Source organism: Petromyzon marinus, chromosome 2, assembly GCF_048934315.1.
Source record: "Petromyzon marinus isolate PM22_M1 ecotype Great Lakes invasive population chromosome 2, UKy_Petmar_22M1.pri1.0, whole genome shotgun sequence".
NCBI classification, from domain to species: domain Eukaryota; kingdom Metazoa; phylum Chordata; class Hyperoartia; order Petromyzontiformes; family Petromyzontidae; genus Petromyzon; species Petromyzon marinus.
This window is the reverse complement of record NC_133668.1, coordinates 15,493,781-15,512,175: the sequence shown is the minus strand read 5'-3', so window position 1 is coordinate 15,512,175 and position 18,395 is coordinate 15,493,781. Positions and strand designations below refer to the sequence as shown.

The 18,395-nt window shown below is 46.3% G+C and overlaps 1 protein-coding gene across 4 annotated transcripts in view; it reads right to left on the bottom strand.

The window, feature by feature from the left end:
- Window positions 1-18,395, bottom strand: part of LOC116946258 (retinoic acid receptor beta) — a 72,829-nt gene that overhangs the window by 44,660 nt on the left and 9,774 nt on the right. For 2 of the 4 annotated variants that reach the window (XM_032961295.2, XM_032961286.2), the window contains exons 2-3: window positions 16,460-17,172; window positions 15,008-15,377 (exon numbers count right to left, since the gene is read on the bottom strand). In XM_032961295.2, coding sequence (XP_032817186.2) covers window positions 15,008-15,338 — 331 coding nt within the window. In that variant the 5' untranslated portion in view covers window positions 15,339-15,377; window positions 16,460-17,172. Of the gene's footprint in view, window positions 1-15,007; window positions 15,378-16,459; window positions 17,178-18,395 lie in introns of all 4 variants that reach the window. The other 2 variants (XM_032961314.2, XM_032961322.2) reach the window with 2 other exon arrangements.

The following is an 18,395-nucleotide window of genomic DNA, read 5'->3' as shown; positions in this document are numbered from 1 at the left end:
CTTAACCAGGCTACAGTCTACATTATAGACTGCCAGTACACTCACCAAACTTAATAACCAGGCTACAGTCTACATTATAGACTGCCAGTACACTCACCAAACTTAATAACCAGGCTACAGTCTACATTATAGACTGCCAGTACACTTACCAAACTTAATAACCAGGCTACAGTCTACATTATAGACTGCCAGTACACTCACCAAACTTAATAATCAGGCTACAGTCTACATTATAGACTGCCACTACACTCACCAAACTTAATAACCAGGCTACAGTCTACATTATAGAATGCCAGTACACTCACCAAACTTAATAACCAGGCTACAGTCTACATTATAGACTGCCAGTACACTCCCCCAGCTCAACCATTGCTACAGTCTACATTATGGACTGCCAGTACACTCACCAAACTGAATAGCCAGGCTAAAGTCTACATTATAGACTGCCAATACACTCACCAAACTTAATAACCAGGCTACAGTCTACATTATAGACTGCCAGTACACTCACCAAACTTTTAAATTTGTATTCACTCTATTTAAATTTTTTTTTATATCGACGTGACTTTACCGAAAGAACCAAAGAATATGATGGCCACCCATCCATCTAATTCGGCTGCGTCATTGTTGCGCGCGCGGTGCGGGTTGTTTGCAACGCCACTGTTTGGTGCGACCCAATTCAATGTAGCTGCTCTGACTCTTTGTCTGAATACGAGCACGGGAAGTATGTCTGGCGTGGGTGCGTGCGACTGGTTTGCGCGCCCACTGCATTATGAATCTGGCGAAATGGGTTTCATAATTTCCCTGCCACGGCTAACATCAGTGGCGAGAGATGTATGAATCGGTGCTGGCACCACTGTCCCTCCATCTCCCCCCCACCCCTTTCTAACAACAATCCGCATTTACCAGCGTGCTGAAGTATGGTCAAACAACCCACATGACCAACACCGGCGTGGGGAAGCCTTTATCTAGCAGTGGATTGATAAAGGATTGTACAATACTGTATTCTAATAATAGACTAAAGCTGTTGTTAATGTGCTGCCCCATTACGAGGCAATGCACGATGCTGCTCCATTGAGATATGTAACAGAGCAGAATCTAAGTGAATTACGCAGTTTGATAATTATATCAATGCCGTGTAGTACAGTATATATATGAGAGCTGCAAACTAGGCTGCATTTGATGACTGACATTTTATCACCTGGCTTGCATTGGTAAGTGTCGTGCGCTCTGAACAGTCAGAGAAGAGAGAAGCCATGGGTCAGGTGCTCATTTGGGATTGTCAAAAGAAGAACACAATCATGACAAATCAAATGGAGCACCACAACCTTTTCCGTTTGCAGGGCAATAACGTGAACAAATACACAGCACCTCCGATTAGCACTGCTGGCTCCGTACGGTGCGAAATAAGTTCAATAACATACGTAGCACAACACAATGAGGAAATGTAATTCCTAACCGTGTAATCTCAAAAACTCCTTAAATACATGAAATATTACCTCTCGGCAAATGTGCATGAGTAAACCAATTCATAAGCAAGTGAAGTAAATGTGCAAATTTGCGTATAAAAATTGTCAACGTGATGATTTAATCATCCCTCTAAAACAAAAGACGCCCGTCCGGCCTGCATTGCAGATACATTAGGATTATACCCGCTCCAAATATTCCTGCAGGAATTTCACGTAATCCCAGACGACATGTGAATGGGCGTGCGTGTGAGAGCCAAAATGCCCTTTCGCCACCGCCAAGAGCCTGCACGCAGCAGCAGCATCGTTCACAGGCGTTCAATTTCCACGTGAGACCAGGCGCGCTTAAAATAATACAACAACACGAAAAAAAAATAACAGCAATATCACAGCTGTCTAACCTCATTACTAGAGCGGCGGTGGAGCCATGGGGTGGGAGTGGATGGTAGGAGGTGGGAGGGACTGGGTGCAGAGAAGCGTGGTGGTGGTGGTGGTGTTGCTGGGATGAGGGGTGTGGGGCTGGCCGCTGCATCAATTTCTGGGCCGTAACGCAATTACAGAGCGAGCCAAGCCCGGCCAGATGAGACTTGTGCAACGTACATCATCATTAGCGGAGAGCCCCGCACGCGCAACATCAGGACACGACCAAAGGTCGTACAGTTTCCGCAGCAGCCGAGGCACGGAGATCAGGCCCCCACAAAGGGGACCCCTGATTGCCACAACCCACGTTAGCCTTTGCAGAATGTCACCTAATGGCATCCTTGTAATGCACGACCATAATATAAAAAAATACCTTTGGCTGCGCCGAATGTATCGTTGTTAGAATTATTGTCTCAAGACAATTCATACTTTAGTACTAAAACAAATACGTGGAAGTATATTAAACACTCGTGGTGTAAAATTGTTCTACGTTTCGGAGGCAACACAAGCTTCCTTCATCATGTGTCTATCATCACAAATAGCTCTCTTTACAGTTATTTTGATGTGCCTTTTTTTACACCTGATGAAGGAAGCTTGTGTTGCCTCCGAAACGTCGTGATTTAATTTAGTTGTTTTCATTTATTTTTATTTCATTTTTTACCTACGTGACTTTACCGAAAAAAAACAAAGAGTATGAATCCTTGCAGTGACGAAAGTTTCAAATCTAGAACATTGTTCTACCTTGTTGAACCGTATTCAAAAATAATTAACCTGATATAAAGGCCTCGATGATAATTGTAAAGACTGATGGACTCATATATACTGTATAAAAGATATATCGACTTTCATTTCAAAAATACATAAAATAAAGTAAACACAGGAGGTGTTTCAATTTGTTCTTAATCTCATCATGCTCTTGCATTTTTCACAAAAAACTAAAATTAGTTCTCAGCGAAGAAGTTGGCGATGGATAAATGTTTTTTTCTCTCTCTCTCTCTCACATTGGCGTTCATATTTTAACGCTGACAGAGCAGTATGCAAAAATGCAGTCATCCGTCTCGTTGAGTGAACGCCACATTAGTAGTGCCACTCGCACAGACAATGCTACGGGCCATGCTCTCCAGATCGAATTCACGCACTCACCACACTCGCTCAAAAAAACACTCGCACTGTCGCACCCTCGAATACACGCACGCACACACAGAGGCAAAGATCTCCCTCTACATAGCCTATAATAGAATATTGGGGAGAGTGATTTTAGCAAGCACCTATGAACCGGTTCTGGGCCTCCCCTAGGTCGACTCAGCCTCAAATGAGTACCTGGTGCGGTGTGTAGTAATAGACATCGCCACTAGGGAGACAAAGGCGGCCGGGCGTGGTGCTGACCACCCACCCCTTCGTGTGCCGTACCGGCCTTCATAGGTACTCACACCACACACACACAAGCACAAATACAAAGGTCCCCCTATCGCCTTAACAGACTATTGGGGCAAGTGTTGTTAGCTGATGTTGGCTGTGAGCGCGAATTGAACCGGGGACGCTGGGTTCGTAGCGCAGTGCGCTTACCACAGCACTACCACTCCCCACGAGCACACACACATACATACATGCACCCATGCCATTGATTTCTGAAATGATTTAATGTGGAACTTGAAAAGGATGAACAGATTTTGATGTAAAGCTTTCGTGACTGAACGGATTCATCTTCTTGGTTCTTTCGGTAAAGTCACGTAGAAGGGAAATAATAAAATAATAATAAAAATATAAAAATAATAATAAAAATTAAACATAATTAAGTAAATATTATGTTTTATTTTTATTTTATTTTATTATTTCCCTTCTACGTGACTTTACCGAAAGAACCAAGAAGAAGGATGAACAGATGTTCTATCATCATCGCCATCAAATGCATGATAAATCCACTGCTCGATAAAAGCCTCCCCACGTCATCACCATCCCTAATGGTTCTGCGATGCTATAATCCATCTCGCTGCTCCACATAAGATAATTTTGTTGCTCCATCTCCATGATGCGCGTTCTCCCGTGCATGCTTTCCCCTTTTGGCTGCCATTCTGTCATCAGTCTCGTCAATTGACATTCATCCATAATAGCCAATAATGTGTCGTGCCCGAGCCCAATTTCCTTTCTTACCAATCAATTTGATGTTTCTAATTTGTATTCGTTATTTGATACAAGGGTTCCTCATTATCTCGGTATAATTCCCAACGGGCATCTCGATGTACTTTGCATTATTCAGTTTTTCTATTCTTATAATTAAATAAATAGGCGAGGAGATAAGGTTTGGAGTGCTCTTTGGATCTGGAATTTGATTACGAAAAGCCACAATTTGATCATGAAGAGGGCCCAAAGATAAAACATCGGTGTTCATTGCATTCTGCTACATGGGTTAAAGACAGTGGACACTGGCAAAGAAAACGGATTCACATATATCTTACTGATTCTCACATTATACCTTACAGGCCCGCCTGATATCAATGCACTTATTCCAAAATGTTATTTTTGCACGGTTCCCTTGAGATGAGCTTACTTTCCTGTGGACCCAGTGACTGTGGACTAGAGTTCAGGTCTACATCAGTGGTGAGTGTAAACAAGTCCTGGTAACCCCCTCTCCTTCAGCAACCCACAAATACCAGCGTGGTGAAGTATGTTAAAGCAACCCGCATGACCAACGCTGTGTGGAGAGAGGCTTTCATTCCACAGTAGATTGACAAAAGGCTTTAAATGATAACAATGCATTGACTTTTAAGTAAGGCCCGCTGATAATAAAAAAAACAATAACTGACATCCACCTAAGAATGTTGTGAACAGACATCAAAAAGTCGGTTGACAGACCATGCAAAGTCTTGTATATGCACTCTCAATAATATGCACGCATCAGTCTTGTAAACACAGGCTGCCAAGAAAATATCAATATCCTCCCTTTAACCTCATAATGTAGTGGCTATTTCTGTTAGTAAGTATACGTGAAATGTTTGCCAGGGTGCCTATGTCTTCCCAGTGCTGATATTCACGCAAGTTGAGCACAACTCAGATGTATTCATTTTATGTTGAGGCAACCTGGTGGCAAGAGAACCAACCAGGTCATGTTCAGATTCAAATATGCTATTGGCGGATTTGGACCCACGTCACCGCGAATGACTGGCACATCTTCCACCCATACATTCTGACTTAGATGCATGGAAACACGCACGGCAGTTTGCGTGCTGGCTGTTGAAAGGCATCCAGGAGTTTCAATGTGTGTATGAAGCGTCATTTACACCTATGTGCATTCATAACTAACTCTGCACGCGCGCTGTTTGGACACGGTGCCATACAGCGTGTGTCAATGTTCAGGGTGCTTCAAAAAGATGGACCCGATTTGAAATCGCTATATCTCTGAAATTGGTTCCATCTTTTTTTTCAAACAGCCTGAATATATGTTGCTGACCTTATGTTGCACCGTGCATAGCCACCCGTGATAATCGGAGTGCAACCTCTGAGATTGAATGACTATTGTGCAAACGCTTATTTACACATTTACATCTTCATAATGCCCTTATGTTTTGGAGTATTTAACTCATGTGCTCCTTGATGTGCTTGATTCACAAAGTTTAAATCAGCTTTGTAAATGAAAAAAAAAAGGTGAAATGTTGCATCTATGCTACACACGAGTGCGTTTGCACGAAGACTAATTTGACTGTTCTGAGAGTAAACGCTTTCATTATTTTCAAATTCCAACGCGCAATGAGTACGCGGGAATATATACACACTTTGTTCTTTTCATAGCCATAAATCTGTTTATCCGCCCATCCATCTGTTTCACATTTATATATTTATTTGCCGATTGTACTCTCCCTCAAGTCCAAGGATCACCCGCGCGGTTTGGCACTGCGTGTAAACGCGTAACCTTCGTGCTCTGTGAGACCACCATGGTAAGATTACCGGCGGTCACAACGCCGTTCTGCTTACACTTAAAGACAGTGTCCGACATTGGTGGCACTGTAGAGACAAAAGCTCTGCTTTTGTGGATTTGTTTCTCACACAGTGAGAGTTTTCGGAGCGCCGTCCGCGGTTCGGAGAACGCCACCGGACGACACAGAAGCCGCGCTTTTGCGCCGTCGACTTTTTTGTTGTGCCCGAAGATCCATGGGGAGCCACGCGGCATTCTCTCCACTCGGCTCGCAAACACGCCCGAGACATTTGATCCGGTTCCAACGTTTTTTTCCTTATGTCATCCGCCTCACGCGGCAGAGCTGGGAGGCTCCTTGGGAGATAAAGCGTTTGCCTTAGCGAGCCGTTTGCTCCACAGCCGTGCACATTTAACCTCATCGGCATTGCGGTTGTGCCGTCCATTACAACGCGCAGTCTTCAGATGGCTGTATACCTAAATTCCTATGGGAGAATAAAAAAAGATGATTCTCTCGCTTTAGAGAGTGCCAATTAATCGCGAGAAAGTTTAACTACCGCAGATATATTCTTACGGGTGAGTGGGAGTTGGGGGGTGGGTGGGTGGGGGGGGGAGAAATTGCACGTGTTGCAAAAATCTCTGGCAGGAGGAATTTGTTGTAGATTTAATATTCCAAGTGGGAGGCATTATAGAAAAAAAAAACAACGTAGTTTTGTATTTTTATAATACAGATACCATTCCTTTTTAAATCATTAATTCGGTTTCGTAGCGCACAAAATTGCATCGTTCCCGCTCGCTGGAAGTCGCTCCGTTGCTGGAGGCGCCGAAAAGAGACAAAGTGGTCGCTCTGTTCGTATCCTCCTCCCGCTGCTCGCCAGTTGCGCCGACAGGGCGCTCCGCCGAGCCCAGCCCCCGAGTCGAAGCCCCCTCGTTGGAATTCACCCCCTTAAATGCGGTGTAATTGCACCGAGGCAGCCGTGGCCCCGGGCCCAGCGCTGCCTGCGCTCGCTTCCGTTGCCGCCGCCGCCAAGCGCCCCCCCCCACCTCCCCCACCTCCTCCTCCTTCCCCCTCTCTCATCGGGCAGCAGCGAGCTCTGAGCCGCCGTGCGAATGGCCGCGCTTGTTGGGACCCCGGCACGCCGCCACACCCCACCAACATTTTTGTTTTGTTTTGCTCCGGCGTGGGGGTTCTCTTCAGTTGATGCGCCCGAGGAAGAGTGCGAAAGTGAAGTCGGTTGGTTTTGCAGGTGACGCTTTGTTTTGGGAATGCGAGCGAGCTTCGTGCCAGCGGGTTTCTCACCCACCCACCCACCCCTCTCTCACACACACATACACACACATGCACACACGCGCGTCTGCCATGTCGATGAGATCACGATCCGTTGCACTAATTAGAGTCAATTAGGGCATGCTGAGCGGCGCGGCGCATTTACATGCGCAAATGAGGAAATGTGGCATAAACTATTGCTCCTTGGTGACTCTGGCATATGTGGATGAAAAAAATAAGGAAAAAAATCAATCTACCTTATGGCTATTAAAGTGTTTCATGCAGATGGCTGTATAGTCTATTAACCCAACTGTAAGTAACCGCTGCAAGATAGAGTTGTCCATTCTTACGAACGTGGTAAACATAATTGCTGAAGGTATATGAGAGGTGCAATTGCGGCTATAGTCATGCGTAAAGGATAGAATACGCAACCTATTTTTTTTGTCGCCAAACGTCAACACTTGCAACACGCGCGCTGGTCGGGATGAGTGACAGTGTCTGTAACGAGAGCTATGAACAACACCTTCGTAGCCCCACACACTGCACTTGAGAGACGTAGGAGACAAGCAGGGGATCGCCCGGGCCACGGCCTCTGTTATTATTGCACGGAAAACAATGCCTGCGAATCAGCAGGGTTTCCATTCGCGATTTTGACACAATTTTGACCGCCGGTATCATACTTGACGTTCACAAACTGCACTCGCAATATGCACGGGGCGCTTCGGGACGCCTCCGTGCATGTGTGGGTGCGTATGAATGTGTTTGTGCATTCGCATATTTTTCCATATCCCGTAAGGAAATGTTTATTCTCTTTGTTGCCACGCGCAAGATTACTTCCGGCGTCTAATCGCTTATCGCTCCTGGAGAGCTTATCGGCGAGCAATTCGTACACAAGGTACTCCATAATTTATCTCCATTGCCTAATGTGGTAAAGGCTAAAGCTTATATCCAATTTGTGGAGGGATGATGTATAGTTTAAAATGAGTGGCTTGTAATAAAGTGAGACATGAATTTTTAATGGACAGTACAGATTTCCTTATACAGCCTCCGGAGCCTTGCGAGCGGCAATATCTGCGCGTAACTACACAAGAGCAGCTGTCTTGTCAGCCTGTAATTCAAGAGTATGGTGGAGCATCGTTTTAAGGCTCCACTAAGGACGTTATCCATATGGCACTGTCAAAATTTACGTCATTGCCGTCAAAACTTTGCTTGATATCGACAGCGCGCACGCTACAATTGAGTTACAGTGATAATAATAATGCTTTCCTATATCCTGGAAAGCTTCACTCAGTCTTAAGACGCTTTGTAAAGGGGGGTTCTGCTTCACCTGTTTGGCGAATTCCTTATTGAATATTATTGCAGATCGTCAAAAAAAACAGATTAACTAGAGCAAACACGTGCCCGTGTAGGAACAGCACTCAAAATATGGTGACTTGCTGCGCTGCCTTCTACTGACCACTGTCTAGCCTTGCATGTCGGACGTCTCATGCGCACGATGATCTCTCATCTACCCAACGGTAGACCAAAGTGCTGGGCCACAAGGCAAGCGCCTCCACAGTCGGTCAAAGGACCCACTCGGGGTTTGTGCCGCTCTTCTTCTGCTGCTCATTGACGTAGTTAAGTTCATTCTGCAGCGAATAGATAGAAAGTTTTATCTTCTTGTTTTTTCTCGGTAAAGTCACGTAGAATGAGAATAAAACAATAAAACAAAATAATACAATAAAATTCTCACGACGTTTCGGCCACAACACAAGTAGCCTTCTTCAGGTGAAGGAACAGAACTGTCGGGACGACAGCGATGTGAACAACTCCCCTAAGCGTTTTTCGCTAAACGGACAACTTTACTCAGAATTGGTGAAGCTGAGATGGATATATATATGAGTGTATGTGTACGTGGTGTGAATGTGCCACTGTAAGTGTATGGGTATATGGCCTTCATAGGTGCTCCTCGCTAACAGCACTTGCCACAGCAGTCTGTTAAGACTATTTAAGTGGATATTTGTCTTTGGGCTACATTTGTAGTGTTTTAGCGCACTGTCTTTCACAACTGACCAACTAAATTTGGTTCCTGACCATGGCTAACATCAGTGGCGAGTGATATATGAACTTGGCCTGGGCTGCTAGGGACATCTTTGCATTTGTGTGCGACTATGGCGTTCTTGCAATTTCCCACCCTGTTCTCTTATTAAACCGTTGTTTGTGGGATGCTCGAAAGTCACCCCCCCCCCCCCCATTTGAGCATCGCCCCCCTACTTTCGATGCCTTCCTGATGACACAAGAGCCACACGACCACACCCCCGTGCTAGTGCTTTCGGACGTCGGCAGCAAATGAAGAATTCGTGGCCAGGTGTGGAGCCGCGATAGGGTTGGGTGTCTGCAAGGACGATGTGTGACTCGTCAGAGAAGAACAAAAGCCACTGGCACGGATGTCTCCCTGCAAGGCAGAAGGCAGCTTCTAAACATCTCCGGTGTAGCAAGGCCAGAGGGAGACTAATGGTAGACAAGGTTGAACAGAGTCTAATGACTGTCATCCAGCACCGTGCTGGATCAAACAAAATGTTGTACCATACCCTGGCTCGCCAGGGGAAGGCGGAAACAGCAAGTGTACTAATCTCCACCCGTTCCATCCGCATGGGAGGGAGTGTGGCTCCCTCGAGCGGGTGGGTTTTCTCTAGGCGCTCCGGTTTCTTCCCACGTGTATGAGCACTCGTCCAAAATTGGCTGAAAAGCATTTGATCATGGGCTCCTCCGTGTTTGTGCATTTACGCATCGCTGTGTGATGTAGTTGCATCAAAGACGGCCACTGCATCGCGCGCTTTCAGTTGCGCTTCTGTGGCCGTCTGGAACGCTCTACTGATATTAAGAAGTCACTGGCGCTATGCACTTTTAAATCTAGATTGAAAACTAGTATCTTTAGAATTGCTTTTTAGTGTTCCGTTTGTTGTCCTTCCCCCGCACCTCCGATTAGCACAGTTGCCTATGTACGCCGCAAAAGGGGTTCAACATACATACCTACATATTTTGTAAAAACTCAGTTTTATTATGATAGACACAATTTTCAAGAGAACCGCTGGAAAATTGCCATAACGTGCCCCCGAACGGGATCTGTTTGGTGGCTTGCGAGGGGTTGTGGTTGCACTCCAGTTCTGTGCACTGCCGATTTTCTACGCCGAAAGATTGAGTGTGTCAAAGATCACTGCCTTGTAAGTGGTTAATCACCATTATTGTCTCTGCCGTAATAAATCCTGCCCAACAAAACGCAGCTCTGCCACGCGGCGGACAGATCACTGACAAATACCGTCACCGCCGCTCCCAATACACCCTGTAGAGCACGGGAAGCATAGCTCCACCCCTCTGCTGCTCACTCTGTCTCCAAAGGGGACAAACAGACCCGAAATTTACAGCCCAGGCATAAATAACGGCGCAAGGAAGGGAGCAAAAGCGCTTGAAAGCAAACTGCTGCAGCTGGCAAGTTTATGGCTGATCCCTCTTTTGTCCAGGTTCAATTGCTGTTTTATTCGCTCTAAACGAGGCTATTAGGAGCTCCCTCGGACCAAGCGTGGATATCGCGGTGCCATTTCTTTTTAAAGCGAAGAGCAACGCTTAATGTTGGCTAATTGAAGCGTTAAAAAAAAAACGGTTCTGCTTTTCGCTTTCGGAACAGCTGCAATTAGCAACGGAATCCGATTTACAGAACCAAAACTTAAATGGACTCCGCTCGTTTTGCTCACCTTACAAATGTGCTCAAAACACTTCAATTGTGTTGCTTTACACATTACAGAAATGGGAAGTTTGTCTGCATTGCGACAGCAGCATATAACTGCTCTGGCCATATAAATGGTCTGGTTAGTTTGGTGATGCAGCATGCTTAAGGGAAATACATGAATCAAAAATATATATTTTGATTTAAAGCTTTCGTGACTGCAGGGATTCATATTCTTGGTTCTTTCGGTAAAGTCACGTAGAAGGGAAACAATACAATAATACAAATATAAAACAATAACATTACATTTGTTGTAAACACTTTCTACGCCGATTCGTCAGTGTAATAATAAAACAAACAACCTGAAATCATGCCAATCATTGTCAGAGCAGCCACCAGCTTTTCCACTGCTCACCAGAAAGGAACACGCTTCGTTCAATGTAATATACACACTGTGAGAATGCTTAATTTTATTAGCGTGCCACGCTTCGCGCGCCTCTTTTATAGGTTAATATTGAATATTCTCAAAGTGCAAACGAATGCATTAGGTCTCTTTTTCAAGCGTTTAGCCCGATTTAAACACAATGCCCAAACAGAGCCATCATTCATCTGTCTCCAAGCACATATCTCGTGGTGTGTGATCACCGGCTTGAAATTGAAAGCCTCGCTGGGACTTGTTATCCGCGCCTCCTGCTGCACTCCGTGGCAATTAGAGGGGGGCTTAATTCCTTCACGAGCTGCCCCTGTGCCCTCTTGTACATTTACAGCACCTTTAATGAAACATGTTTCACTTCCTCTTATTACAGTATACAAATATTACGTATCACTTTGTGTGCATGGCTACACGTGTAAAGTTTGTATGCATAGAGCTGTGCCGCGGGGTAGCTGTGTGTGCGTGTGATCTCATGATTTAAATGTGGAACACTAAAGGAAGTCGGCTGCTATCATTTCAGAATGACTGATAAAGGCAGAAATGTCAGCTCTTCCCACATTCATGTTTCCAATGTGTCTCTAATGAGTGCATTGTGCAGCAGTCTCACAGAGGGCTTTTTAGATATGATTAACTGTTCTCATTTCATCTTTATCTAATTCGCACTTTATCAAGTTGATGCTCATCCCAGCAATGAAATGAACGGATTTTGGGTCGCGGCGTAGAGCATTGAGATTCGAGTTTACCACACGGAGCCTGAAAATACCGTTAAATCGCCAAACGCCCTCACCAACAACATAGTTAGTACTTTTGAAATCATATTTACTGGAACACTCGACAGTCTGCAAACATCCCTGAGCTCCCAGAGAAACCCCTCGCTAAGATAGACATGACAACGCCCGTAGGTAGATGAGTGTCACGCCAAGGGGAGGGGAGGGGGGTGGAGTGCGTGGCTGTTAACCCAATGTTTATCCCCGCAGACAGACAGGAAACCGCCGGACGGGACACCACCAAGCGCGCCGAGTTTTACTTTGCCTGTAATCAGTGATGGCCACTTTGCACTGCTCCCATACTGCTAAATCAATGGACTTCCCACACAGCACAGCGCACTAGGCTCAGGCTGGGGCTCCCTAGGGAGGTGGGGGCGTCATTCCTCTTGGAGTCCCACTCCTGACGTTTATTGCCCACTGATTAGGCTGCAGGCAGTTCACATATCACACAGCTGGTAATTGTCAAATTAGTTGTTTCATTTTTCAGTGTGGCATCATTTGCCGTGTCGCTTAGTGAGAAGAAGTATTGCCGTGAAATATTATTCTTAGCCGTGTCTAGGTCGCACGGCCTCACGGAGTTATTTGCATGCAGCGAGGTATGCCTTGTGCTGTAGCTGGGATTGGAGCCAGGTTGCGCCAAGCCGGCTGCTGGCACACGTGCATACTTTGAATGTTCTTCCCCTGAGTTTTCTCCAAGTACGTACGCAGATTTATTCAGACACTGAATTAAAAAAAATGCTCAAAAGGGAATTGGACAAACATCTCAAGCAAGACCCTCCTGAAAACGATCCGTGAGACTTGACAAAGATTTACAGAATACGTATAAAATATAGAAATTGATATATTTCAGTTAGCGTGAGGATGCATAACATAAAATCATCCCAAATGATACATAACCATTAAATATACAGTACAGTATTTTAATGGAGGGATTGAGGACTGAAAAGACGCTTGCGCTCATCTTATAAATAAAAATGCATAAATGTTTTAAGCACTGCTTTAAAACCAGCGCCTGTAGCCAAGGGCGTGCCGGCGTGTACCTGCGGGGGATGAACTGGCAGGACCATTATTCTCTGCGTGTGGAGATGAGCGTTACTCCGAAAGGGAACGCTCACCCCACCACTCCCGGCCGCCTTTGTGTATGCAACATTTATTGTTGGGCCGTTGTATTTGTTGCGTTGTCGCGTGACTTTGAGGCTGGACACCTCCCAGCTTTCATCACTAATTCATCGGGGGCCTGAAAGCGTCGCGGTGAGCAAAAGGCAGCTCCACGCTAGCCACCGCCGAGCGAGCGAGTCACAGGATGGGACGCAGTGTGCCTCGTGCTCACCTCGTAGATTAAAGCACCTGCCAATGATTAGCAGGCGTGCTCTAACCGTGCGCATGTTCAAGTCAAGTCAAGTTTATTTTGTTTGACCAGGTGAGAAGTCAACAGACCAAGATGAGTCTAATTTGGAAGAGTGACCTGAGTCAACAAAATTACAAAGGCAAAGCAAAACAAAGTCCGGCATACACGTGGTGTGTGTGTGTATATGAAAGACTGCGTTTGATTAAAAGATTCACAGTGTCGTCGTTCTCATGCTAGCGGTGCTCATCCAATTCTTCATCCAGAGCCATGGGTAGACATTCCACATTCCTACACTGGGCACCATTGCATCCGCAAATGGCCCTCAAAGTGGTGCCGAGTCGACCCCCATCCAAGATTTGGGCTCACAACCTCAAGAAATGTGGGTGTTCTGCCACGGCGTAACACAACAGTGTTCGGTTTTTTTTTAATTGATTCATGACGATTGATAATTATCACGTAGTCCAGTTTGTACTTTTCTTAATGTGCAAGTGAGGATAATTATGGTTGTACTTTGAGCGCTGGTAGAGTTATTAACCAAAGCACACGGACCCGGGTGCAAAAGCACATTAAGCTGATTAACCGAGGTGCAGGCTCTCGGAAAGTTATGTTCTTAGAAAATGTAATTTAAAAAACAACGTTAAATATTTAAGCAAAGAGATTAATTGTTCGTTACTGACTCATTATGCACAAAGCAAATGCACTCAAATACTGTTGAGCAAGCGTCATCATATACGCATTGTTGTTTAAGAGGGATCTGCCTATGGCAATTTGAAAATACACTGTAAATGATATTCATTTAGGTAGAACGTGTGAAAGCAACATATCTCTGCAATTAGCACGTGCTTGTGCGTTGGATGCTATGTTATGACGGCATGGAAGTGATTAATTAATGTATCGCCCCTGTAGTGATAGCTTACGACTTGTTACTTAATGTGGAGAAAAAAATATACTTAACCCACCGTTTAATTATAAATCAGATATGTAATCCACACTGGTGCTGCTGAGATTTGTCTCCGTTGCGGATAAACAAAAGCACTTTTCGACCCAAGTTTTACGTTGAGAATTTCACAACCTTGAGCAGGCGTTCAATTGCAGGTCTGCAGGCGATTTCAGCAATGTCAAAATAGTTAATTGACCGATAATATTTGTCAGACTTTTTTCACGACATTTCTCCTTGGAATATTTGACCAACACCTTCAGGATTTCCACTTTTGACCAGAGCGAACCAACCCTTACGAGAGGATAACTGTGACGGGGATGTGGCCCAGCGGTAGTGCAGTTTGCATCCACCGGCCGCTCTGATTAATACCGAGGTTGTGTAACAAACCGTAATAATACGCGCCGTTTGCTTTACAGTACATGTTACTCTGAGATCACTCGCAAGATTGGGCCATTGTGTGCCGGCGTCAGGGATTATACCCAGCAATGATCGCCACCTACTGGCAGTCTAATGCCCCAGGCCATTCTTGCTAATTACATTCGTGATCTCACGAGTTCCTACCTGCTTAAACGAAATAACCTTGGAATCTCACAACAACGACGGGTCAATAAAACTCACTGGGCTAGCCGTACTGCCACCTATATAAACCTGATAGTCGTGCGGGCATCTGTCTCGGACACACGACAATGCCCCCCCCCACCTCCATCTCCGCAACGATCCACTAACCCTACAAGCGTCACGGAGCCACACACTCACTGCTGGGCGAGGAGGAGGACGTGGTGCTGCTGTAGCCCAGCGGCAGCGGCGGGGGCAGTGCTGCCGCCGCCGCCGCTGCTGCCGCCGGGTGCTGCGGATGCGACGGCGCCCTGTGATGGGCCTGCTGCTGCTGTTGCTGCTGGTGGTGGTGGTAGTGGTGCCCGTTGAGCGGCGGCGCGAAGTTGCCCGGGAAACCAGAGCCGGCGCCGGGGAACAGGAAGGGGTACGGCACGGGGACTGGGTAGCCGCAGAGGGGCCCGCCGGCGCCGGGGCTGGAGCACGAGCCTCCGCCGCCAGTGCCCTTGGCCCCAACTCCTCCAGCGCTGGCCATGCCCGAGGTCTGATCGCACGCACGAGCGGGGGGGGGGGACTGGGGGGGGGGGGTCCCCGCAGAGAGCCTCGTTTTAGCCGGGTCTGTCCGGGTCAGTGACCCGCAAAAAAATATTTTGGCCACGTGGCACATTACATCTCGTAGTTCGTGCTAAGGGGCTCTAGCTACTGGTCATGTACCACCTACTGCGGCCTACCAGCAACCTGGAGAATACTCGGTGAGAAATTAAGGCTTGGTTGAGTGCCCACAGCGATCCCTGCTTTAACCTGGGCAGGGTTAAGAAACGGCCGATATGTGAGCTGCCTGGCCGCTGATGGAGAATTGAAAGTCGAGGTGGGATAAATATCTGTGCCTAAGCATTTCAGTGTGGGTTTCGTGCGAGTCTGTTCACTTTGGGGTTTGTATGGTTACCGTGGCAATGAACTACATTCATTTGTAACAGTTACATGGATTTTCATCATATAAAATGAAGATGCAAACTTAATAGTAAAATGACACTCTGTGTAAAGTAAAAGTTAACGATGTCTCAAGATACTCTATATGCCAGTGACCACTCATGTACACATTGCTCTCGAGTGTTGTTGAAAGTCTCGCCATGAGATCTCTCTCACAGTTTAAGAGACGAACCGTGGCTACATTTACACATTAAAGCCAATTTCATTTAAAACGCTTAATTTGACATTTCATGAGGCTACTTTCATTTCCACCCTACCATATCAAATGGTAATGGTGATTTTAATACGTGGAGTAGTGGCTTATTGTGTCTTGTTTATACGTGGAGTACTGTACTCTATGTCATGTGGTAAAGATAATGATGGCTCTTTTTTAGTTGCCACGAACGGTTTATAAAAACTATATTCCCCCCCACCGCTCAGAACGTTCATGAGTCACCTCCGTTTCAACATAATATTTTTACGTGATTTTTATTTAGCCTGGAGCATGTTTGGATATAGTATTTGCGTGGTTGTGTAGATTAATGTATTAACCATGCATGTGTACAATATATTGAAAGCAAACCAATAGGGTCAATTGCAATCTAGCGCACACTTGCTGAGATTGGTGCATCAAGGCTTCCACGCAGTTGGATTGAGAACTGTCCGTGTTGCAATGATGTGGCTCACCTCCACTTCGGAATAAATCCACAGTTTCCCGCAACAGCTCTGCTGAGGGTGCACTTTCCAAATGCGATCAACTCCGTCTGCACATCCCGGCTCCGAGAAATCCCACGCTTGTTCGTTTGAGTTGCCAAGCCGAAGGGGGAAATCGTTTTTTTTTTATCTTTGCACAAGCTCTATCGATTATGCAGGCCAGACGCGAGCGAATCCTCTATTGCTTAAGGTTCCACTTGCTGCACCACTTCTCCCGCGCGCGTCAGTTCATTTGCCAGGGCATTTAATTCCATTTCGCATCGCAGTCGCAAGTCGATCCTCTCCCAGCCCTCTTGCCCTGCGAACGCGACCCAGTTGCTCCGTCAGTCAGCCGGGTGGCGGAGTCGGCGGCGGCAGCGGAGTCGGCGGCGGCGGCGTCTGGGGCCGCTGGGCGGAGCGATGGAGCTGCCCGTGCTGCGTTGGGGCCCGGGTCTCCCTGACCCCTGTAAAACGGCGGGTCGTGAGCTCCTGTCCCCCCTCCTCAGCGGGGCTCGCTCGCTGGGAAGGGGATCCCCCCGCTGACTCCAAGCCGCTCTCTGCGACCTCCGACCCTGACTGGGGTGCGGAGCTCCCAGCCGCTCAATCACTCCGGGGTCCTAATGGCCCAGAGATAATAGGCAGGGTTCAGCGTGCTGTATCCGTGCCATAAATTATTAACCCCTTTGTGCGGGCTTTCACTGAAGCCGCTGTGCTGAGAAAAGGGGACACACAAACAGAGAAAGCAAAAAAGATAAATTACCCTTTGGGCAAAAGAGCTGAAAAACGTTAACGATCTGAATTAAAAATAATGCACAGTTTACTAACGCATCAACAAATCACGTCTTTGGCTTACGTACGGGTTTAATTCAGCCCATACATCAAGTAACGCTGTGGCTACCTCGACAGTTTCAACAATAACAGACGCGCGTGTGGCTTCAGCTAGTTTCACTCTTTGCTTCGAGCAAAGCCATGGGAGGGACCTTCCCAAACGTGTGAATTGAGAGTGTATACTGCCCTGCATCGCTCCAGGAGTAAGCAAATTCCAACTGAGGTTCTCTTAGCACCATCGATACACACACAGGCACCTCAGCAATGCCGTGCTAATAAGCACTCAATATTTGAGTAACCAGACCAAGATTTGTTTGCCGAATCGATGGCCAAATTAATTTCAATTTTCACTTCTAATTTGAGCGGCAATGATTTTCCCTGCTACCTTTTAATTTGTGAACTTGTACAGATCGATGCTCCCAAACACGCGCGCTCTATCGGATCAATCTGTAATCACACAGCAGGCTAGTTACAAGCACATCACTCGTGCTGCTCGATACACCGTCGCACCCCGGGGCGCATCAGCGATTCCACCGATGGCTTCAAGTGAAGCGTCGCAACGCGATGTGCCTCCTTCAAATGTCCATCAACTAAGGGGAGCGTATAACCCGTTGCCTTCCGTTTGACGTCCAGAAATGTGAGTCTGGTAATGAGCCTCTTTCCCCCAACCCCCCTCCTCCCCCCCCCCCCCGTTACAAACAGGAAAGATCGTTGTAATTTGAGCTCAGGAAAGTTTGACCCTGGGAAGAAAAAAAACAACATAACAATTAAACTAAGACGCATATTTTTCAGGCTGGTGATCTCAACGGCATTGAAAAAAATAACACGTGCGAGAGCACGTTATGAAAACATTGCACTTTCTGTCCCCTTAAACTGATTAATGATGCATAGCACAATACTTACACATTTGGCTAAGTTAATTTTCAGCAGCAAAAAAAAAATAAAGCAGAAGTGTTTTATTTTTGTACAAGTTCAGCTTTGTAGATTAGAAGCTGTCTGTTTCACCATTAGCACCTGCACGCTCAAATCCCAGAGATAAGCGATGACCTTGGTAAACAAAATAGCATAAGATGAACATAGTTTCACGAAGTCATTAGGGGTG